The following is a 24,974-nucleotide window of genomic DNA, read 5'->3' on the forward strand; positions in this document are numbered from 1 at the left end:
ATTACCCTGGAGAAAGATGGAACCAATTTACATTCCCACCAGCAATGCAGTGTAACGCCCGTTTCCCCCCCTTGATCTGTAGTATGTTTTATACCATCCGTTTCGTCCTTCTGATTTGATAGGTGATAAATAGTCCTTTATCTGTGTTTAATGTGCATTTATTTGATCACTAGGATGTTGGATATATTTTCATATACATGCTGGGATGATTTTCTTTTTGTAGTAAATTGCCTGTCACAACAAATCCTTGCCAATTTTCCTACCCGCGTATTCTTTTCTTACGAATTTCCAAATCTTTATAAATGGGGACTATTTCCCTATTATCTGCCAGATATATTGCAGTTTTTTCCCAGTTTCTCCTTTGCCTGTTTTGTTCGTGATGTTTTTGTCTTATAGAACTCTTTAATTTCCATGCAGCCGAATCCATTGTTACTTTCCTTTGTGTGTTCTTATTTTGATAGCACACTCAGAAACACCTTCCCCATGTTTTATCATCTCATGGGACAAATACCCTTAATTATTTTTTAAAATAACTTAAAAATTATTCTATCAAGTCTCCCCTGCCCCTACCCCATACTCAAAAATCCCCTATGGGATTATATTAAATAAATAGATTAGTTTGGTGGAGAATTTATAAATTTACAATTTCATATATTTGAATATAAGCTTCATGGGCAAAAAGATATTTGTATGTTTTGTTCACTGCTGTATCCTAGAATAGCATCTTGGACTTAGAAAAGTAGCTGGCACAGAGTAGGTATTTTTAAAACATTTGCACAAATGAATTTTAAGTCTGTTCAGAAACGATGCATGTCTTCTCTTTATTTGCTTTTTTTTTTAGTGTCTATTAAAGAAGGTAGTAGTTCTTTTCTTATAGTCCCTACTAATTTCTTGTGAAGTTTGTTCTGGAAATTTTATGTAACTTTGTTATTTTAAATGATTTTTTTCTCCATTCAGTTTTCTTTCTGGTTATAGCTGTCATCCAGGGAAAGTAGCTTCTTATAGAACTCTTAAATTCTAATAACTTCTCAGTTAATTCTCTTGGGTTTTGTATATAGGAAAATCACATAACCTGCAAATAGTGATAATTTTGAATCCTTCATTCCAACATTTACCCTTTGGTTTCGTTTTCCAGTTTTCTCACTGCATCCATTAGAACCCTCAGAACAATACTTAGTAATAGATTAGAGTAATCATCCTTGTCTTGCTTCTGACTTTAATAGAAATCCTTTATCACAAGAGTTTGAGTTCATTATTGTGTTGAGGAAGTATCTTTTTATTCTAGTTCAATATGGGTTCTCAGAAATGGATGTTGAATTCTTATAAAATGCATTTGGGCATTTATTGATTTCTCTTTCTTTGAACTATTGATGTGATGAATTATGTTAATAGATTTCTGAACATTGAACTCTTTTTTCTTTCCTGAAATCAGTTATTCCTGCTCTTGATGCACTCTTTTGAAAATACGCTTCTAGATTTGATTTACTAGACTTTTATTCAGGATTTGCATATTCATACATGAGATTGGTCAGAAATTCACTTTTTGGGCAGTCTTCATTTAGTATTAGTTTTAAGGCTAAGATTTCATAAGATAAATCAAAGTGATCCCCATCCTTCTCTTTGTCCTGATGGAATTGAAATAAGATAGGAAGTCTCTCTTCCTAGGAAGTTTATTACTCACTTATAAAGCCATCCATATCTGGAACATTTTTTATAACATTATTTTTCACAGTTTCATCAGGTTTCTAAAAAATTCATTTTGCTCTGTCTTGAGTAAATTTTGATCATATGTTTTAAATAAAAATTCCATTTCATGGAGATTTTCAGAATTATTAAAGTGACTTACGATATTGTTTCTATCATTTAAACTTTCTGCTGTGAATGAGATGACATCCCATTCTTATTCCTGGTGTTGTGTATTCCCACTTTCTTTTATGGCCAATCCAGATGTTGGTTTATTCATAGATCTTCTCACATAAGCCAATTCTTGGATTTCTGTAAGAGCTCTACTAATTTTCTAGTTTTCCAATTCATTGATCTTATTTTTCTATTCATGAATTCTTTTCCATAACTTTTCTTTGGTTTATTTTGTTATTTTTATGTTTTCTAAAGCATAATAAAATGGATGCTTTATTTTCATATTTAATTCAATAACAAAGACATTTCAGGCTATGAATTTTTTTCCTCTGAGTGTAAGTTTCATCTTATCCCATGCATTTTGATATAGTATTTCCTTTATTGTTAATTTCTAGATAGTTTTCAGTTCCTGTTTTGGTTTTATTTTTAATCTTAAAATTCTAAGATTTTATTTTTATTCTATTTTTATCTGGAAGTGTGTTTTCTCATTTCCAAGTGGTTGAATTTGCATTGTTTTAAGGGTTTGTTGATAATGTGTAGTTTGATTGCATTGTGTTTAGAAAATGGGGCCTATGTCTATGTTGGAGATTTATTGAGATTTTCTCTGTGGCCTAATAATATCATTTTTTAATGATATGTAGGTATAGACTCTATCTCCAAGGCATAGTACTTAATCTGTATCTTCATTTTTTTATTTTGTAAAAAAAGAGTGTCATGTTGTCTTTCTCTGTATATTTAATTAATGTTCATTTCTCTTCATATTACTGGTAGCTTTTGCTTTATATCTTGACGAAATGTTATTCAAAGTGTAAATGTTCTTTATAGCTATAGCTTCATGATGGGTTATATGTTTAATTCATGTAAAATGACCTCCACAGTGGCCCTCCTAATCATGGCCCCTGCTGCCTGGCTTTGTCTAGGGAGCGTGTGCTTTTGCTCTGCCCCCTTTTTTGCTGCCAAGGATAAATATTCCAAAGGAATATGGCTTTCCCTGATTTCTACTTTGATAATATTATGACCTCTGTTTATTTTTTCTTTATATGCAACCTCTATTTATTTTCTTCTTTTTTCTCTGCTACAACAGAGAAATCTGAAACAGCAGGGGTTTTTTGTTCCTTTGTAGGCAACCAACATTTTTTGGGGTAGATGTCTGTGCATTTTCCTCCCTTATCCTTGTATTTCAGAAAAGTGCCAGGAAGCATATAACTGTAGGCTTTTTCTCTTTATGGACTTTCCCATGTGGAATGTAGTGAATCCTTATAATTTATTTACACAGGTCTGTTTTTGAGTACAGAAATTTTTTCTATTATGTGAATGCTGATTATTTGTATGCTGGCTCTCTGGTCTTGGTCTCCCAGAGGTATTCTATTCTTTCTCATCGTTTTCATGTCTCTGTCTTTATACTTTTTCTTTTGAAAGAGAAATAGAGCTGACTGGCATTCCCTCTGCCTCGCTGACCAGCACCCATCAGGAAGAAAGCTGGATACCTAGAAATCTGATTAGGGCATTTCCACATATCCAAGTCAGGGAACGTGGAGAGGGGAAGTTCCAAGAGTCATGAGTTCAAGCGCAGATAGGCTGTTTTTTGTCCAGCTCCATTTGCTTTAGAATTTTGTGGTTGTTTTGTGTTTTTATTTTGGTTTCTTTTTTTACAATCACATATCCTTCAGTCTTAGCTTCCCTGGGGTCGGTTAGGGACTTTTCATCTCTTTCTGTGTTTCCTTGGGTCCCCTGAGTAAATTGACATGGTTAGATCTGAGTCATAAACCTGGCATTCAGTCATCTTAACTTTTGTGAGGCTGGTGAGAATAAGCATTCTTTTTCTTGAAACCCTGAGAGCAGAGGCTCTGGGACACTTGTGGAGCCTTCTGGTCTCTTCCGCTCTGGGTCTGTGGGTGGGGTAATCCTTACAGCAAAGCTCCACAGTGTTGGGGAGGGGGACACTGATACAGGATGCAAAGGATGGGATGGCGTGTTTTTAGACCTAGTCTGGCCTCCTGGCCATCTCTGGGATTCCATAGTTAATTTGTAAGAGAAGGACTTACAGAAGTCTGGGTCTGAAGACCCTGCCAACAATAGCTCCCTCTGCCTGGCTTTGTCTGAGGGGCTTATACTATGGACATGCCTTCCTTCTTGCTGTTAAGGATGAGGTAAAGAGGTAATTGCTTGTCTCGGGAATGTGCAGAGCACAGAAAGGGATCCCAGACTGGTCAAATCCAATGAGAAATTGTTGAATTTGGAATTTTGCCATTCTTTTTGCCAGTTCAGCTGAGCCTTTGGACCTCTTCTTCCTCTGTCAGCTTTGGTTCCTGGATACATGACCTGGAGGTATCCCTCCTCTGGTGGACACAGGCTTTTGGGTGCATATTCCTGACATGGGTGTTTTGAGGTCTGCTCTGCTTGCCTTACGTAGCCCCAACAGTACCTGGTCACCCTTCACCTTTGCAGACCATCTCATCATTTTGACTAATGGCAAACCTGATGCAGGACAGAGATCACAGTGTGTAGTAACGAGTTTATTGAGATGACGGAAGCTTCTAAAGGGCCTTTAATCCATTAAAGTTTTTAGTGGGATGCTGGGAGAGGCAGTGTGAGGAGACATCATTTTAAGCCAAAACCTTTTCCTATTGATTCTTTTATTGGTTTCTAGACACCGACTAATTGGAAGTCTTGGGGCTCAGCCAGATGCCCTCTTATGCCTTCCAGAGGCACACAGGGAATGGTCATCATTTTTAATGGGACGGACTGGGCACCACCTCTTAGACTCCTTACAGACCCTGTAGATAAGACCATCCAGCCCTCTAGGCCCATTTCCAACTCCCTTCCATATCTCCCATTCCCACAAAGAACCATAAATAACCAAGGGACTGCACATCCAGAGGGGAGCAGATATGGCCCACATGAAGCCTGAAACCCTTCAGCTAGCCACAGTGACTTGGAAGTTTATGACTTGTCAGAAGAAGTTGACGAATTTACTTCCTGGCTGACTCAGCTTTATGATTTGCCCTGTTTCCAAAGCAGAAGAAAAGTTATATTACATGGTATAGTTTAAAACAATAGCACGTCTGATGATTAGCATCTCCTTCATCAAAACTAGCGATGAAATATACCTATATTTCCACTCAGAAACTTATTCTTGCTTTTGTTCAATGTCCATCTTTAGGATTTATTGTGAGTTTGGCATCCCGAGACATCTTCATTCTGTGGTTTGAATCTTGCCATGATTTTTGACCAAAAGCAATGCCATGAATAAGCAGAAGTCTTCCTTGGGCACAACTATCCATTCTGTGGATTTTCTCCCCATGGATGCGGGTCAAAGAGTATTTAATTCCCTGCCAATGGAAGTCTCTTGTGCAGGTGTAGTGCCAGTGAGAATGTAGAGGGGACTAGGGCGAAGAAGGAAGGGGGGCAGACAGCAGCCCTGACCCTGAAAGCTGTGCTGTCCCCACCCTGTTTCTCTGCAGACTTCTCCATGATGACACCCATCAATGACCTCCACACAGCTGACTACTTGAACCTGGCCAAGCGCGAGCGGAGCATGCGGTGCAAGATCAGCAGCGTTTATCGTCTCCTAGACCTCTACGGCTGGGCCCAGCTGAGCGACACCTACGTCACGGTGAGCAGAGTGTCTTGGGGTGGGGTGGGTGCTGTGTGTGGCCCTGACAAAATCCCAAGGGGGAGCTCCTGCCTGTAGGCACGGCCATGCACTGAGCCGTTCTAACGCTTCTAACCACTGTGGTCACCTGAAATAGACAAACTTCCCATGGCCACTTCCCTGGAGCAGGAGCTAGGAAATCCTGGATCCTATTTCCAGGGCTACCCTTGATCATTGGAGATTCCTCTTATAGGTCCATTGCTCCAGTTCTAAATAAAGGCCAGGTCCTTTTCATCTCTCAGGTGCTGGGGAGAGATAAGGGTTCTTGGGAGTTTTAGGTGCAGTGGATTCAGGGGAAGAAGGGATTCATGCAGAAGGTCCTTGGAAATGACCCCACTGTCTCCTTGCCACTGAGAACATGTCTTCCTTTCAGCTGAGAGTCAACAAGGAGCAGGATCACTTCCTGATTAGCCCCAAGGGAGTTTCTTGCAGTGAAGTCACCGCATCCAGTCTGGTAAGTATAGTCTAGCCTCTCGCTGCCCATTGCTTCTTGAAATGACAATAACCTACAGTGACAGGTCATCTACAGACTAGCCATTGCTGTCCTGTCCCTCATGGAGCTTGTGGTCTGGTGGGGGTAGAGAAGACACACAGCCCCAAAGCAGGATTCCCAGAGCACAACGCAACCATGAAACCAGATATGGACTCGGGCAGCCAGTGCAATAGGAGGGAGTAGGGGGAGGTGATGGGCCTGCGGTCCTCTGTGCCTGCGATTGGTCCCCAAAGCCTGGGAATGGGGAGGCCTTCCTAGTTTGGGGAATATATTAAAACAACAGCTACCACTTTGTCTCAAAGCAGTGCAAGACTGGCTTAGTGCTGTACCATTAGCAATAGCTTCCAGGACCCCTTTTGGTTCTCTTGCTCCTTTTAGGTATAGTAGGAATAAACTTCTAGAAGTTGGTCTTAATCAGCAAAGATTCCTGAGTGGGAAGAGGAAGACAGTAGAAAGGACTGTCTTACAAGCAGAAGAGGCCCAAGGGATCTTACATGTGTAGGCTGCAGCTGCTGTGCTGTTCGCCTGAGGGCAGAGGGTGCTACCTCAGGGCCTCTGCCAGGCTTGAGACAGTGGAGTCCAGGTATGCAATTAAAAGAGTCATCTGATAAAGTGACAGAATATCTAGGCAGGGTAGGACCTTGAGGGCTGCCAAAACCCCTTTACAGGCAGGAGAGGACGCTGGTGCCCAGGGAGGTAAGTGACTTGCACAGGGCCACCTAAGGAGGTCATGGCCAAGCCAAATTAGGGTCAAGGAAGTACAGGCTCTGCCTTAAAGGCATTTGTGACTAATTGGAGAGGCAGGCAAGACAATGATTAAACTCAGTGAAGAAGGCTCCCATACAGCAGGAAAGATGGAAAGCCCAGAAAAGGTGCAAGGGGCAAGGGAGAAACATCTGGGTTGACCCGATGGTGAAGGAGCTAAGTCCCCAGGAGCCTACAGGAGAAGCAGATTTAGACCAGGGCTGTAGGGAGAGACTGGGCAGAGAGAACCGTGTCCTCAGCAGGAGGAGGACGGTGTGCACAAAGCCAGGCACATGCCACATCCTGGTGCACTTGGGAGGACAGTGAGAGGCTGCGTCTGGCTCACGTATTCAGAGTCTGGAAGTGAGGCTGAGAGGGGCATGGGGACCAGATGATACATAGCCCTAAGAGCATTGTTGCGGTGCTTTGGCTTTGCTCTGCTGGACATGCAGAGCCACTGAAGCACTGTAAGCAGGTGAGTCACACACACACACACACACACACGCACACAAATGTGTGACTGCTAGCCATGACACATACTAGCTCCTTGGCTTCAAGAGCAGGTTATAAGACCAGTGACTAGTTTCTACCTGTCCTTTAAGATCTAGCTTTTGGGTGATTGGTAAATGGGTGTTTATCATACTATTATCTTTACTTTTGTGTATGATGCTTAAAAATTCAAAATAAAGAACAAAAACCCCCAAAAAGTTTCAGTTTAGGTGTTACTCTCTGGGAATGTTTCTTCTGCTGCTCCTAGAGAAGTCTGTGATTCACTCTTTTCTAGCATCTCTACCCAAAGTGTGTTCTGTGGACCAGCAGCATGGGTATCACTTGGGAACTTGTCAGAATTGCAGACTCCTGGGTCGCATTCTTGGCCTGTTGAATCAGAATGTGAAAGTTTTTTTTTTTTTTTTAAATTTAAATTTTAGTTAGTTAAAATACAGTGCAATATTGGTTTCAGGAGGAGAATTCAGTGATCCATCACTTACATACAACACCAAGTGCTTGTCACAACAAGTGCCTTTCTAATTCCCATCACCCATCTAGCCCTTCCCGCACCCACATCCTTCCATTAACCCGCAGTTTATACTCTATTGTTAAGAATCCCTCACTCCTTTTTTCCCCTTCCCATATTTCATCTGTTTTCTTTCTTAAATTCCACATGTGAGTGAGATCCTATGGTATTTGTCTTTCTCTGACTGTCTTGTTTCATTTAGCATAATACACTCTAGCTCCATCCATGTCATTGCAACTGGCAAGATTCATTCTTTTGATGGCTGAGTAATATTCCACTGTGTGTGTGTGTGTGTGTGTGTGTACACATCTGGTGGTGGTTCTGGCTGGCCCCCGACATAGTAAGGCAGTGGTGTTCACACACACACACACAGACGCATGCGTGCACACACACACACACACACACACACACACACTCTCTCTCTCTTTTCGCATCTTTATCTATTCATCAGTCAATGGACATTTGCGCTGTCTCCATAGTTTGCCTATCATGCCCCTTCAAATCTGTATTTTTGTATCCTTTGGGTAAATGTCTAGTAGTGCAATTGCTAGATTGTAGGTTAGTTCTAGTTTTAACTTTCGGAGGAACCTCCGTACTGTTCTCCAGGGTGACCACCCCAGTTTGCAGAGAATCTGCATTTTGACTGGATCTCCAGGTAATTCTTACACCCAGTCAAGTTTGAGAAACTCCACTCTAGCGTTTTCCCTGCTGAATTATACTCAGCCAACTCTCCTGTTAGCCTGCTCCTCAGTCCTGGAGGCAGTGGGTATGGCCTACCTCCTGGGAGAGTCCTGAGTGCACCCGCCCTGTCTGCCCCCTGCCCTGTTCCCACCCTGTGCCTCTGAGTTTCTCTTCCCCGTCCAGATCAAGGTGAACATCCTGGGAGAGGTGGTGGAGAAGGGCAGCAGCTGCTTCCCCGTGGATACCACGGGCTTCTGTCTGCACTCGGCGATCTACGCAGCCAGACCGGATGTGCGCTGTGTCATCCATCTGCACACACCAGCCACTGCCGCCGTGAGTGTCTGCTCCCAGGCCAGCATTTCTGTCCCCAAGGCTGGCAGCAGGCCCATGCTGCCCGCTTCTCTGAGGGGCTCCTTGACGAAAGACTTAAGCCTCCCCAAGCTAGTGTCAATCTCCTTATTTAAAACAGTTCTGGAAAGTTTTCCTGGAACTCAGGACAAGGTAAGGAGGAGAAACATCCAGTGTGGTCACCCTAATCCTCCCCACTTTTCTAAGCACGGAAGTCTTCATCTGGGGACATGAGGCAAAGATATGCAGTGTTTGTTCTACTGTGCCCCCTCCCCCCACTACATACACTCACAAATCCCACTTACCCAAGTGACAGAACCTCTTATGTTTCCACTCAGTCCAGTCCCTCCAGACTGAGGGCTGGCACTGCCCCAACCCCCACCCCCAGCCCAGGCTCTGGTGAGGAGAGAGCTTGATAAAACATAAGATGGTGGGAACCTGGACTTGTCGACTTTTCATAGCCCAGGTTAGGCTGCAAGCTGAGGACAGGAGCAAGGAAAACTCAGAGAGAATAGAAGGAATACCTTCAAGGATCAGGTTGTCCCCTCAGAGGCTCTGGTAATTTCTCCATGTGTACCTAAAGCACTGTAATGTCACTTAGAAAGGCAAGAACCAAGCAGGTCTGGGTGTCCTCTCAACCTTCAATCCCTCTTACTGACTTCCAGGCCTTACTCCTGCACAAGCAGAGTGGACTCCTCATTGGCCCAGGGTTCTTCTGCGAAGCACACCAGTTACGGGCACTCAGATTTTCCAGAATTTGGGCCAAGACTGAGTGACATGTTTGTGCTGAGTATCCATTTCTGCAGAGCCCTGGCTTACTCATGGGGCAGAATAAGGGCACAAAAGCCAGAGGCTCTCCTAAACCTCTCCATGTTCCTTGCTTTTAATAAAAGGCAGGGTATGGAGCATGGATTTTAACCCGATTCCCTGGCACTCTTGTTGCCCTGTCACTAGTCAAAGGGGGCCTCTCAATGGGCCTCCCTCTTTCCGCACTGACCTCAAGGCTGAGGATTTCCACCAGCTCACCCCAGAGGCCCCTAGACACTGCTTCACTCCAGCCTGGTGCTAGGTAGCCCCACTATCCCCAACCTCTTCCCAGAGTCCTAGGACAAGAGAAAAGCAGGAGGGTAGCTTTCTCAAAGGCATTTTTGGTAGCAATTTTAGAGAGAGAGATATTGATGTAGCTTTCCATCAAAATGGTGATGGAAAGACATCAGAGGAAGCAGACAGAAACCCAGAGGCCAGCCAGGTGCAGCAGAGTCAAAGGGCAGTGCCTTTCTTGAGGGCTGGCTCCCAAGCCCACTGGTCCCCAGAGGAGAGCCTGGCTGTGCCCCTCTGAGGAAAGGGCGGAGACGGGATGGGGGAGCTGCAGGTGCTGACACTTTCATTGTCTCACTAAAGGTGTCAGCTATGAAGTGCGGCCTCCTGCCTGTCTCCCACAACGCCCTGCTAGTGGGGGACATGGCCTATTATGACTTCAATGGTGGGATGGAGCAGGAAGCGGATCGAATCAGCCTGCAGAAGTGCCTTGGACCCACCTGCAAGGTTTGCTCAGCTGTTGCGGGAAGACACTCGGGTGGGCTTGCCCAAAGCCTACATCATGACTGACACGTGTTCAGCGGATGATGTGTAGAAGTTGCACGTAAACAAAAAAGTGAAATGAAATTCTTTATCCAATTATCCCGAGATTTTGGCACGCATTCCACAAGCATTCACGTATCTTTAGCAAACTAAGAACATAAAATGATTTTCCTTTTTTCCCTTAGTAATATCAAGTAAACACCTTTGCATATTATTAAATATTTTCTAAATCATTGTTTTAAGATTTTATATATTTATTTGACAGACAGAGATCACAAGCAGGCAGAGGGAGAGGAGGAAGCAGGCTCGCTGCTGAGCAGAGACCCCAATGCAGGGCTCAATCCCAGCACCCTGGGATCATGACCTGAGCCAAAGGCAGAGGCTTTAACCCACTGAGCCACCCAGGTGCCCCTAAATCACTATTTAAAATCATTAGATTATATCTCATCATATAAATGGCTGTGTCACCATTTACCTTAACAGTCCTCTGTGATTGGACATTGGAAGGTTCCTTGATATAAACAACACAGGATGAAAACCCTCTTAGCTGAATCTCTGTAAGTGCTTGAGATCATTTCCTTGGGATACATTCCTAGGGATACACATTTTAGAACTCTTACTTCCTATAGGCACATTGCCCTCTCCTCTCCCAGAGTCTAGTTATAAGAATGCTGCTTCCCTGCAGTCTCCCCAAACTTGAGTATTACCACTCTTTTTTTCTTTTTAAAAGATTTTATTTATTTATTTGACAGACAGAGATCACATGAAGACAGAGAGGCAGGCGGGTGGGGGGGTGAGGAGCAGGCTCCCTGCTGAGCAGAGAGCCCGATGTGGGACTCGATCCCAGGACCCTGAGATCATGACCTGAGCCGAAGGCAGAAGCTTAACCCACTGAGCCACCCAGGCACCCCACCACTTTTTTTTTCTTTTGCTAACTTGATAGAGAAAAACAGAATCTCGTATTGTTTGGCTTAAATCTAAAGACTTATTTCTTCACAGCACATCATTAGGGGTAGGCAGCTTCGTATGGGAATTTCCTAAGCTGAGCTTAGGTTGAAGGACACTTGATTCTGTCCTCGAAAGGCACTCACTGCCTGAGTCATTTCCAGTATGGGAGCCTCCGCCTTCCCATCTCTGACACAGAGGAGAAACCCCGCCACTCTCTCCCACATTCCCTAAAGCCTCATTAGTAGTGCCCAGAGTGGGAGGAGATGTTCACATCTGCGAAATGCTATAAGAATTTCAGAGATGGGGCATTTGCTATCTGCAAAATCTTTTTAGGCCAGAGTCCTCATCTCTTTCCATGTCTCTGGCACTTGAGAGGAAAAACCTCCAGCTATTTCAGCACGAAATGATGAGATGATTAGGCCAGCAGGCCTCAGCCAGGTCTGCAAGGACACCTCCCGCATGTGGATCTGTGTCCCTGCTGCTGGAAAGGCATCATCTGGTTTCAGGGAGTTCATGAGGATAAGACCAATCAAGAAAACAGTTTCTGATCTGAATTTTGGGGAGTCCAGCTCTTGGTATAAATTCATTTCTGCTTCTTTCCCTTTTGTCTGCCTGTTCCTGGCAGAATCACAAACATTGCACCAACAGTGAGAACACCTGGGTTCTAGTTCTGATTCTGCCCCTGATTAGCTGGGAGCCTTTTGATTTCTTTAGGCTTCTGTTTCCTCTTCTGAAAAACCAGAGAGTTGGAGTAGAAGGTCACTATTACCTCCTTCACAGAGATGTAGGATTTTAGAGCTACTGGGGCCTCCCTGAGCTCATGGAGAGGAGACTTGAGGTCCAGAGAGCTGACATGACTCACCTGTCTCTGCAGGGCCACCCCGCAGAGAGCCATCCTCTGGGGTTTGATTTCCAAGCCAACTAAGTCACAGGAGCAAGAGCTTGCTTTTGAGGTTAGACCCTTCTATTGGACATGAAGTAATTTCATTCACTTTAACACAGACACCAGTTTTTCAGACTTCGAAGTTCTCCAAGGCCTAAAAATCCAGGTATAGCCCAAAGAAATCCACCAATCACTGTTGGTGCAATGTTTGTGATTCTGCCAGGAACAGGCAGACAAAAGGGAAAGAAGCAGAAATGAATTTATACCAAGAGCTGGACTCCCCAAAATTCAGATCAGAAACTGTTTTCTTGATTGGTCTTATCCTCATGAACTCCCTGAAACCAGATGATGCCTTTCCAGCAGTCTCTGTTTTAAAAAGCATCTTCTAGGGGCACGTGGGTGGCTCAGTCATTAAGTGGCTGACTTCTGCTCAGTTCATGATCCTGAACTGATCCTGGGATGGAGTCCTCCATTGGGCTCCCTGCTCTGCGGGAAGCCTGCTTTTCCCTCTTCCATTCCCCTTGCTTGTGTTCCTCTCTCACTGTGTCCCTCTCTGTCAAATAAAAAAAAAATCTTTAAAAAATAAATTAATAAAATTAAAAGCATCTTCTATTTGTTAGGGACGTTGCTTAGGGTTAGCATCACATGTGGAGTAGCACTGGGGTGTTTGTATGGGAAGAATGAACAAGGAGTTGAGGGCATGCTTTGGGAGTGGATATGGAAACTGACTGGAGTAAATGAAAGATCTCTCCTTCTTCACTAGTTTAAACAGCTTGGAGTTTTAATTAGCCATTTGCTCCTCTGCAGATCCTGGTGCTAAGAAACCATGGAGTGGTTGCTCTAGGTGACACCGTGGAGGAGGCGTTTTATAAGATCTTCCACCTGCAGGCTGCATGTGAGATACAGGTGAGCAAGCTCCCCTGGGGAGGGGACCCTGGTGTGGCTCTGACGGAGGCCCCACCGGCCATGATTTAAGGAGTCCTGGGAGCCAGCCATCTAAAAGCCTTGCCCTATTTCTCTGCCTTGGCACCACCTTATCCTTCTAAAGATTCACACTTATAATCAGTTTTGTAACTTTAAAATAGTCATCACTGTTGCCTAACAACCAGTACCCTCCTCTTGGGGGGCAGTGTCTGGAACAGGGAGCTCCCCAGGTTCATCAGTCGGAGCGTAGGAGAAATTGTAATAGGGCATATAACAGTTCTTACCATTAAGTATTACCTGGGGTATAACTGTTACATCTAGCTATGCCAGATAGACACCATGTCATAGGTTGGTCTTTTCTTTCTTTTTGTCTGGAGGGTGTAGTTTGCAAAGACCATGAACATGGTCTGGCCCAGACTGGGGTGAAGTTACACATGGCAACCCTGGACACCAGGGAACCCCCAAGCATAACATCCAGGGAGCCTGTCAGGAGGTTCTCCTAACTAGTCAGGGATGGGGTGGTGGATGGGTGGGGATTGTCAGCAGCCATGGGACCCCTAAAGAAAAGCAATAGGAAAACACAAATCCTATAGTTTTGCCAGATAACAAGGGGGTGTTATATAAGCCAAACGCATGCCCCCTTCAGTGTGGCAAGCTGGCAGGGGTGAGTAAGGGGGTCTTGCCAGCTGAAGGCACTCACCATCCTTCCCAACTCTGGAATGTGTCCTCGGGTCAGGGAATTGCTTTCTACAGTCTGTGTTTCCTCAGCTGGATATCGGGGGCCTATGGGGTCCTTGTGAGGTTGGGGCCTTTCAAATAAAGAGAGGTGATGCTGATGGAATTTTTAAGACTCAGTTGACAGAAGGGAAAGCTGAGTGCTCCAGGATGAGTCAGTCCTTTGCAAGGTCCTTGGGTGTCCTGTCTGCCCTCTCCTGGCTGGTCTGGGCAGAGCAGTGCCCCAGGCGGAAGGCCTGCCTTTGTCTTAGGAATTGTAGGACCTGGGAAAGAGTGGGATAATCCCAGAGGCATTGCTAGTAGAGGTTCTGCAATTCCCAAGGAATGAGAATTCTGCAAGTGGCACCTTTCTCAATAGTTTTTAAATGAGTATGTTGAGAGGACAGTTTTTAAGACAATGATGAAGAGGTGTTAGAAGTGAGATGAGACTGCCCCGTCCCCCCAGACAGCAGTGGTCAGAACAGAAGGGAAAACCAGGATCAAAGTAGTTCCTTTCTGAGGCAGCAGCCTCCCTGCCCCAACCGAAGGTGGGCCCTGAACTCTTAACCCTGACTGATGTTAGAACCTGGCAGACTCTTTCTTTCCCCCATATCTGCGCTCTAATGAGTCCCCCCATCTTCCTTCTAAAGAAGAGGTTTCCATGAGAAAATAGTTCTTATAGCTTTGCAAAGACAGCATGGCCTGAAAATGAATGGTGAGAGATGGCCCTGCCTCTCCCCCCCCCCGCCCCGCCCCCGTGTCGGGGGGGGGGGCGGGGGGGACGCTCTACACTGAGAAATGGCCTCTGTACTGTTTAACCAAAGGCAGGATGGCCGTCTAGCAGCTGCGGAGATGAAAGCACAGAGCTGCCAGGCACCGACCCCGACAGCCCCAGCGGCTTCTCTTGGCCCTGCCTGCTGTCACTTTGTTTTCAGTCAGGACTCATTCCATGGGACCTTGTTAAAGTGCATCAGGCGATGGAAGCAAATAACCCCCAGAAAAGCACCCATGGCTCTTTTCAGCTTCAGGGAGGCTTCTAGAGAGAGAAAGGAAGCTGGAGGGTGTAGGAGCAGAACAGGCTAGATTAGACCAGAGGTGTAGGTGGTTTAGGGCATGGGTGACCCCAGGGGCTAGCAGTCTGCAGATGCTGTTGGGATGGCAGCCCCTGGCCAGCTCATTTCTGCTTGAACAGCCCCCACGGACGTTCTGTTTCTGTCCTGGGCCTCCTTTTCTCCCTCAGTGACCTTGACCAACAAGCAAACGTGGCTGTGGTCATTTTAGTCGTTCAAGGCTAAGAGCCTAGTCCGTTCTCCTGGGGACAGTGTTCTCATCTCTCTCCAGCAGTCTGGGGTTCTAGGAAACTGGGTCACCCCAGCTGAGAGAGGCAGCTCCCTGCTCTGCTTATAGAGCAGACTTGCTCAAGCAATTCTTCTCCATCTGCTCCCCATCGCCATGGAAACTGATGGGGGAAGAGGGAGGTGGGAGGAGGCCCAGCTCTTGTAAGGATGTGGGCAGTTCTCTCCTCCGTGAATAACTAGTCCCCTGGGCACATCGTTTCTTTCATAGTAAAACCTCGGCATATATTGATCATAAACACTGACGTGGCACTCTCAGCACCAGGTGTTTTATAATTATCACCCTCCGTAATGCTCATAAGGTAGATACTACTATTTTTTTCATTTTACAGATGAGAAAACAGGCACAGAGAAGGTAAATAGCTGCCCCAGGCCACACAGCAAGTGTCAGTGCCAGGATTTAAACCCAGGCAGCCTGTGTCCAAGCCCATGTTCTTAAACACTACACTGCATTGCCTGGTGGGAGGTGGAGGGGAGATGAGGGTCTGCGGGAAAGATCAGCTGACAGTCAGCACTCCAAGTCAGGATTCCAGGGTCCCAAGCCCTGCCTTGGCCTGTCGCTCTCGCCAGCAAGAACGACACGGAGACACGCGTGGAGGCAAACTTCTTTAATGGCTTCTTTTTATCTTCTTCCCCCTCTGGCGCAGCACAGCACGCGGCCGCGCCGCCCCTCGGCGCCCGCCGCCATGGTCCGGGCTGCGGCCCCCTCCAGCCCGAGCGGCGCGGCCTGGCTCCCGGCGGGTCCCCCCCTCTACAAGTACATTCAAGTATATATACACCGGCAGCTTAGCCCGCCTAGCCAATCACCGCAGTGCTCATGCACCTCCCGCGTGAGTGGACCTAAATGAACAGCCAATCATATTCAGTCCCTTACAGCTCTTATAGTAGGCCTCCTGTACTGGCTCCCGACATTGGCCAGATGAGGGTCTGGGATGAACAAGGTGATGGATCTTCCAGCTGGGATTCGCTGCCATTGAGAGTGCATTCCCTCGCACTCAGCCTTTGGAGTACGTGGGACTTTGGCATGAGAAAACATGGCAACGGAGGCCCAAACCGGAATTAGTGAACGAACATAGCAAAAAGGTGGATTTGCACTCTGTAATCTGTATCAACTCACCGTAACCCTTCTAACCTTTGGACACAGTGTAGTAGGCTGCCTCACTAAGTGTGCAGCTGGCTATCTTCCAGGGATACTGGACAAGGACCCTTAGCTTTGGTAGGAGGATGACATCAGTGACTATTCAAGTCTCCACCTTTGCCAGATAAAAATGCAGCCCAAATGAGTGTTCTTGCTTCCACCTCTTCACAGTGTGACAGGGGTCACTTTGCAAAGGTGGCCTGGCTGATCTCTAGGAAGTCTTATAGGAGCCGTTTGTTACACTGGTGGATCTAACACGCTCTGGGGGTGTGTGACGGGTCCTCACAGGCTCATAGATGCATGTTGGCCAGCAAGCTCAATTGCACCCTTTCCTTTTCAATAAAAACGGGAACACTGAAAGTTTATATAATCAAATCCTTCTCCTGCAATAAGTAGGCTTACAGGAGATATCAAATATTAATCTGATTGCAGCACAGGACACCTGGCTCCCTGCCGAGAAGACTCGGAAACCACATTCTCTCCCTCTTGCTGGTCTCACCCTGGATGCCAAATCATAACCGCTTATATCTGAGTAGACAGAAGGTACCATTAGATGGGTATGGAATTAGAAAATAAGGAGATTAATTAGATTAATAAATATTTTCTAGGATCATTCTAAAATCACCTGCTGTACACACACACAACTCTTGTCCTAATACTCAGCTCATCGCCGGCAGCCACTTGTTATGTCCCCTTGCTGTGGAGCCCAGACAGTGGGGCAAACGCTCCAAGAGCACCAGTGAAGCCTCTTGACCCTCCACAGGGCCTGGCTGTGTATTCCCACCCCTTCAGGTGTCTCCTTCTTCTGGGTTTCCTCAACTGAGCGTACCACTGTGGAAGATGAGCTCTGCCTTTAGCCCAGCTCATTCGGGCCATCAGGCTACTCTCTTGTTTTATTGGCCAAGGAGCCAGCCTATTTCTTTCAAGTGACTTTTTGCTTTAAAAAAAAAAAAAAAAAAGCAAAGGGAGATATTTCAAACTCACAGAAATATGCAGAAGAATAATAACACCCACTACCCACCACTCAGATTCAAAAAGTAAAAGCCTTTTTACTTATTACTGACAAGAATTGAAAATTAAAGTCCCCTTTGGAGCTCTTTCTGACCGTACTCCCCACCCTCCCCAGAAATAATCACAAACTGAGGTTGGTCAGTATCCCAGGAATTTTTCAGCCCTCTGTATTGCTTTATTCCTAAGGTTTAACACTTGTTCTTCCTCATCTTCTATAGTTTCTACGAACTAACATGAGGAAAAAATGGCAAAGACCTCTTTCCCTGAAAGTGGGTTCATGTCCAGTAACTTTGGTGTAGCTTTTCCCCTGGGCAGGAAAAAGCCAAATACAGCTCACATTTCTGGATATATGTCCACGCACACACATACTGAGGTCCTTCTGCTCTTCACTGTAGGTCTCTGCCCTGTCCGGCGCTGGGGGAGTGGACAACCTCATCCTCCTGGAAGAGAAGCACCGACCCCATCAAGTGGGCTCCGTGCAGTGGGCAGGGAGCACCTTCGGGCCCATGCAGAAGAACCGGCTGGGGGAGCACGAGTTTGAGGCCCTCATGAGGATGCTGGACAACCTGGTGGGTCTCCTGCCATTGCCCTTCCCAGCTAGTTGGTTGAGACTCAGTGCCCTGGAACCAGTCAGGGGGGACACAGTACGTGGGCATGAGAACAACATCAGGGTAAAGTTGTTAAAGCCTCATTGATTGGCAAGTGTCTCAGAATTTGTGGTCATTCTACAAGTAGTTGAGTTTTCTTAAACGATGGCCATCACCGCCCCTGTTCTAAAGGCTGTCGATGACATCTTATATTGTGGCTCAGTTCACTCTTTAATAGTTAGTTCTGCCTTTGTTATCTCGTGACTTTAATGTAGAAACCACATAATACTCTAATTTCCTTATTCTGATGAGCAGCATTCGAACAACACCTTGTCGTAATGACTGAATTAATCAATCATGTAAGGAGTTAACTGGTATGTGTCTAGGTGGGCTTTAAATGATACAAAATCTTGGGGCACCTGGATGGCTCAGTGGGTTAAAGCCTCTGCCTTCAGCTAGGATCATGGTCCCAGGGTCCTGGAATCCAGCCCCGCATCAGACTCTCTGCTCAGCAGGGAGCCTGCTTCCTCCCTCTCTCTCTCTCTCTGTCTGCCTCTCTGCCTACTTGTGATCTGTCTGTCAAATAAATAAATAAAATCTTAAAAAAAATAAAGGATACAAAATCTAACATTTTAGTTGATAATATGACATATAGACAGTTGGAGAACAAAAAGAAAGCATGCACGATGAGAAGCTAGTTGCAGGAAGAGATCATAACTTCTTTGATTGCTCAGAGAAGTGAAGATGAAACCTATCCTTGGACCATTTCTATATCTGATTTATGTTCCCTTCCTCACTGCTACTACCTTGGACCCTCTTTATTGTGTCCAGGTCATTGCAATAGTTAATCTTTTTCTCCTTACCTCCAGTCCCTCCAAACCATCCCTATCTTATTACTAGGCTGACTGTGAGGGTCATAGATTATTTTTCAAATAATAAAAAACACAACCCACCTTGAAGATACAGTTCCCCTTAAGACTCATGTGCCAAGTAACCCATGCCTAAAAGCACCAGTGCCAGACAGTTTCATATGGGAATTCTTTCAAATCTTTAAGAAGACAGACAAACAAAAAGACCCCTTTTTAAAAAGATTGTATTTATTTATTTGAGAGAGAGAGAGAGAGAGTGCACAAGCAGGGGGAGAAGCAGGCAGAGGAAGAAGTAGAATCAGGCTCCCCACTGAATAGGAGCCTGAGGTAGGGCTTGATCCCAGGACTCCAGGATCATGACCTGAACCAAAGGCAGGTATTTAACCAACTGAGGCACCCAGGCACCCAAGATACTGACAATTCTTATGCCATTTATATTGTTTCAGAGAGTGAAAGTGGGACATGAAACCGTAATAATTATAACACATTCAGACCAATCTTGCTTTGAGTTGATAAAAAGTGCTACATGAAAGCTAGCAGGTAGTATCCTGCATAACATTAGAGTAAGAATACATAAAAACCAAGTGAAGGCTCATTCCTAGTATTCAAGGATGGTTTAATATTATAAATCTTTTAAATATATTTCATGATATTAGTGCATCAAAGGACCTTTTGGCCATTAATAAATATCAAAAATCATTTGATAAAAAGGTAGTATCACTTTATACAAATAATAGCTGTTAAGAGAGGAGAAGACTTATTTGACATGATTAAAATGATATTTTTCTCAAAACAAGAGTCAATATCCTGGTAAAACACTAGAAGAATTTCCATTAAATTTTTAAATAAAACAAGTGATTCTTGCTGTCCAAACTTTTATTACTGTTCTGGAATAACACTGGAACTCAATCTAAAGTGGTGAGGTATAAAAACAAAACAGATTCTGAAAAGGAAACAAAATCACTATTCAGTTTAGATAGTATGGTTACATGTCTATAAAATGTCAGAGTCAACGAAGAGAAAATATTAGAAATAATGAGTACCTTTTAAAGTAGTCAGTTATGGGGACGCCTGGGTGGCTCAGTTGGTTAAGCAGCTGCCTTCGGCTCGGATTGTGATCCCAGCATCCTGGGATAGAGTCCCACATTGGGCTCCTTGCTCGGCAGGGAGCCTGCTTCTCCCTCTGCCTCTACTGCCACTCTGCCTGGCTGTGCTCTCTCTCTCTCTCTCTCTCTGGCAAATAAATAAAATCTTAAAAAAAAATTTAAAAAAATGTTTTAAGTAGTCATTTATGAAAATATATATAGAAGTTAGTAGCTTTTTTTGCATCTCAACATATAATATATTTGAAAATATAGTAATGGGAGAAAATAGCCCATTTGCAAATGCAAAAAGAACATAAAACATGAAGCAGAACTGATTTAAAGAAAACCATAATTCTTTACCAATAGGCATCAAGAGAACACCTGAATTTAATAAAGAGCCACAATTTCCTGTTGGTTAGAAAATTCCATAGGGTTAAAGGTTGCCTTTCCAAACTCCATGTAATTCCTTTAGTGAGAGGGGAGCACAGAGGAGTTAGAAAAAATGTTTTCCCAAGTTTACTTCAGAATGGATAGGAAATCCTATAGAAAGAAAAGCAATTAGGGAAACTGGTCCCATCACAAGGTAAATCATGAAAAACTTCAACAACTAAACAGAAGAGCAGAGGGGCACCAGGGCAGAATGAACAGGAGAATCAGTGGGACAGCTTAGAGAGAATCCAGAAATAGTTCCAAAATGGATGAGAATTTAACACGGGCAAGAAGGCATCTTATAAAGCAGTGGGAGAAAGATTGCTAGCCCTTTGGGAAATAAATAAGGTGGATCATTCCTTTCAACAAGATGAATTCCCGATTTATCAAAAATTTGAGCATAAAAAGTAAATTCATATAGGTATTAAAAAGAAGATTTATATTTTTGATGCTCTTGTGTTGGGAAAGAACTTGTCAGGTATGGTGAGAAAGTGTGAAATCATGATGGCAAATATTAACAGATATGATTATATTTAAATGGAAAATGTACATTTTTATAAATTATCCCTCCCATCATAAACAAAGCTAAAAGACAAACTATGGAGGAAAATACTGCAACATCTGTGACAGTCAAAAAATTAATACCCTTAATGTAGGAGGAGGTATTATGAATCAATGTGAAAACAATAAATATCTCAACAGAAAAATGAACCAAGAACACAAGCAATTTACAAAGGAAGACATTCAAGTGGCCATTAAAAATATCTAGTTTTACTATTAATCAAAAAAGAATTTAAAAAATTGGAGGATTTTACTTTTAACACTTCTGATTGCCAAAGATGTTTTTTTAGATTTTTTAAAATATTTATTTATTTGACACAGAGAGAGATCACAAGTAGGTAGAGAGGCAGGCAGAGAGAGGGGAAGGGAAGCAGGCTCCCTGCTGAAGAGAGAGCCAATGCGGGGCTCCATCCCAGGACCCTGGGACCACAACCCGAGCTGAAGGCAGAGGCCTTAACCCACTGAGCCACCCAGGCGCCCCCAAAGATTTTTTTTTTAACCTCAGCAATATTCAGCAGGTGGGAGGGAGATGAGAGCTGGGAACTCCAGCCCAACTGGTAGAAGTATAAATTGGCTCAACATGTTGGGAAGATGTTAAATACATTAAAACTTTTAATATATATCCCTTGGCCCGGTAATTTTTATTCTAGGAATTCAAGAAGAGAATAATTTAAAGAATGAAAGAAAACACATTTGCCTAAAGAAAAATGTATAAAGATATTATTTTTATGATATTTATATTATATGATAAATTTATAATATTATTTATGATATTTTAAAAATGACAAAGTATCAGTGCTATCAATTACTTTTTACTAAATCATAAAAAAATAAAGGTTTCTATGTATTATAGGTTCAATAATGTGGAAAAAATCTCAGTCATATCAATAAACTAAAAAAGCAGCTTGTAAAGTTGCTTATGCAGTATGGTCCCATTTTTATACAGTTATATATATATTCTGTAGTTATATATATGCTAACACACATGCATATATATATATATTACAGAGATGACCAGAAAGATTTTTAGTGGTTATCTCTGGGGATGAGGTTTTTTTTTAATAGAACCCACTTTTTTCTTGTGTTTTTCCACATGGCCTGATTTTTCTAGATAGGTCTATATTTATAATTGGAAAAATATTTTAATATCTCTTTAATATATTAAAAGAAGAAGAAGAAGAAGATAGCCAAGAAAGAATCATATGAGGAGGTGTCAAGGTGGCTGAATGTTCCCACCGAGCAGGAATCATTTCTATCTCTGTGGGACATGGTCTTGCTTAGGAGACAGGGATGTTCCTGAGTCAGGCTCAGGGTTCCAAGAAGGAAATGGTTTAGAAGGCTTGGAGTCAAGAAAATGAGGTTGACTGTTAGAAAGAGCTGGCAGGCTTTTAAAAATGCTGCAGCCCAGATCGCACCCCTCTCCACTGGAAGTCAGCCACTCTGAGGAAGGCCCAGGATCCCAGTGTGTAGCCAGGGCCCAGGACACCTGGAGTAGATGGAAAATTGGAGCACCGTTAGGGTAAGGAGCCTTGTCTGTCTGGTCTGCAAGTTTCTAGGGATTTCCTCAGCTCTGATCAGAGGGCTTGTTGGGGCGAAGGAAGAGGCTGGGGGGGCCAGGAGAAGGGAACAATTCTGAAACACATCAAAGGAGCAGCAAGGCCGACATTGTGTTATGGAGTTTTGGGGTTAAACTGAGTCCTTCAGAAAGAAGGGGGGTGAAATGTGTGTGTGATATGTGCGTGGGGGCCATGTTCCCCACAGTAAGTGGTTCTGTTTCTGTCCTTTTTAGGGTTACAGAACAGGCTACCCATACCGATACCCCATTGTTCAAGAGAAAACCAAACACAAAAGTGAGGTGGAGATCCCAGCCACTGTCACAGCCTTCGTGTTTGAGGAGGACGGCGCCCCGGTGCCCGCCCTGCTGCAGCATGCCCAGAAGCAGCAGAAGGAGAAGACCCGTTGGCTCAACACACCCAACACCTACTTGCGGGTCAATGTGGCCGATGAGGTCCAGAGGAGCATGGGCACCCCCCGGCCCAAGACCACAGTAAGGAGGAGATCAGGGTGGAGGGAGGGCATGTGGCTCCCTCTGTGGGCCAAGCAGCTTTAAAAGGAGAACAGAACAAATATCCCCTGGGCTGGGTTATTCCCTTTAGGGCTTCCTCTTGGGCATCTAGGAGCAGCTGTTCATGCCCATAGAGCCTCTGATTACCAGTTTCTTGCAACTCTGCAGTGAGTTTTGGGGCCGAGGAGCAAATTTCTCCAAGGGGGGATATTTCTCTAGGGGGCTGGACCTCACTCCCAACAGCACAAAACCCAGGAGCAATTGGCTTTTGCTTCTTGCTCCCCCTTTTACAGAGTCCTTCTGGGAAGTTCATGGGCATCCAACATTTGGACTGTCCATCTGGTGCAAACCCAGAAGGTGGGTGGGATATTAATTTCTATTGTCTCCCCCCTCCCCCACCTTCTCTGTCTCTCTGTCTCTTTCTCTCTCTCTGTCTCCCTAACACACACACCAGTACACACACACGTCAACTCTAATTTGCTGTTTCATTAACAGTTAAGTATCTAGAAGCCAAGTAGAATAGCTCTTCATTAGAAAAAAAAAAAAAAATGAAGCCCTACAAATTAAAATCAGTAAGTCAGGGCACCTAGGTGACTCAGTTGGCACTGGACTCTTCAGCTCGAGTCATGATCTCAGTCAGGGTTGTGAGATCGAGCTTTACGTGCTCCGTGTGGAGTCTGTTTGAGATTCTCTCTCTCCCTGTCCCCCTGGTCTCTCTCTCTCTCTCTCCCCCATCTCTCTCTCCCTCTACATAAGTAAATAAAATTGAAAATCAATAAGTCATATGATACTAAAGTTCAAGTGGCTGCCTGTTTGTCACATTGGTTGTCAAGGTTCTGAGCCCCACTCTCCAGCGCTCTTGATGGCTGACTGTTGATCCGGGGGCCTTCTTTGGCAACCAGGTCATTTGTTCCCCATCTCTGTTTTGGGAGACAGACAGACCTGAAGGAGGCCCAAGAAGAGAGAACATCTTTGCATAGGCTTGCTGACCTTCCATGGAGGGCCGGTTGGCCCAGATCTCAGGGGTGGGCCATAGGGGAGGACATGGTGATTTATTCCTTTGCCTTACCCTGGCCTTGTGTATTCAGTGGATGAAGGCTGATGAGGTGGAGAAATCCAGCAGTGGCATGCCAATACGGATCGAAAACCCAAACCAATTTGTGCCTCTCTATACCGACCCCCAAGAAGTACTGGACATGCGGAACAAGGTAAGACGGGAGCTGCGTCTCTTACCATCTCTTCTCCCTCAAGCAGGGAGCCATCTCAGGTCCCACAAATATGAGCTGATTTTTTGGGATGTACCTTTCTTATCAAAACCCCAGATTCTGCTTAGGAGAAAGAAACAACCATTTATGGGCCCAACTCTAGCACTGTGCTAATTCTATACTTAATGTGGTCCTAAATAACCCTCATGCATAAAGAGGGCTTGTGTGAGACATTAGATACACCTAAAAAACCGGCCCACAAATTGAGTTTTTGTGAATCTTATGCTGTTCTCCTTTTGGCTCATTTTCAAAATTTCAAAATCCTTTATATTTATCTCTCAACCTTTGCTTTACAGTTCACTCACTCACATTTCTCATGTTACTTTAAAAACTTAGGTTGTACTAGACCCCCTCCAAAAGGTCGGGTGCACTCCCAGAGCAGTGATTTACTGTATGGTTCAAGGACCCTCTGCAAGGTTGGTTTAAAATGCATGTGCCCGGGTCCATCCTCTTGTTCCTCCCCAAGGAGGGACTCCAATTCAGTAGTTATAGGGTGGCACCAGGACTTTGTGATGGTCAAGAAATTTCTCAGGGGCTTCAGTGAAGCGTGAGGATCCCCATCAGGGATGTCCTCTGCCTTGTCTCAGTCTTCACCTCTTACAGTTACCTCCTCAGAGTTCATGAGAATCTGGTATTTTACATAAACTGGCCATTTGTCTCTTAGAGGACACACTGTGTTAAGAAATAGGGGAAAGAGACCCCTCACCCCCACCGGAGGACCTTTGTAGACCCTGTCACAGGGCACACGAGACACCAGGATGCCCTC

The 24,974-nt window shown here is 44.5% G+C and overlaps 1 protein-coding gene across 3 annotated transcripts in view; it reads left to right on the plus strand.

Moving 5' to 3' along the window:
- Window positions 1-24,974, plus strand: part of ADD2 (adducin 2) — a 103,825-nt gene that overhangs the window by 67,898 nt on the left and 10,953 nt on the right. For all 3 annotated transcript variants that reach the window (XM_082744032.1, XM_082744031.1, XM_082744033.1), the window contains exons 5-12: window positions 5,322-5,473; window positions 5,886-5,966; window positions 8,629-8,778; window positions 10,195-10,338; window positions 13,013-13,111; window positions 17,743-17,916; window positions 22,668-22,925; window positions 24,032-24,151. In XM_082744032.1, coding sequence (XP_082600158.1) covers window positions 5,322-5,473; window positions 5,886-5,966; window positions 8,629-8,778; window positions 10,195-10,338; window positions 13,013-13,111; window positions 17,743-17,916; window positions 22,668-22,925; window positions 24,032-24,151 — 1,178 coding nt within the window. The remainder of the gene's footprint in view (window positions 1-5,321; window positions 5,474-5,885; window positions 5,967-8,628; window positions 8,779-10,194; window positions 10,339-13,012; window positions 13,112-17,742; window positions 17,917-22,667; window positions 22,926-24,031; window positions 24,152-24,974) is intronic.

The sequence above is a fragment of the Mustela nivalis genome (genome assembly GCF_964662115.1).
Source record: "Mustela nivalis genome assembly, chromosome: 8".
In the NCBI taxonomy this organism is placed as follows: Eukaryota; Metazoa; Chordata; class Mammalia; order Carnivora; family Mustelidae; genus Mustela; species Mustela nivalis.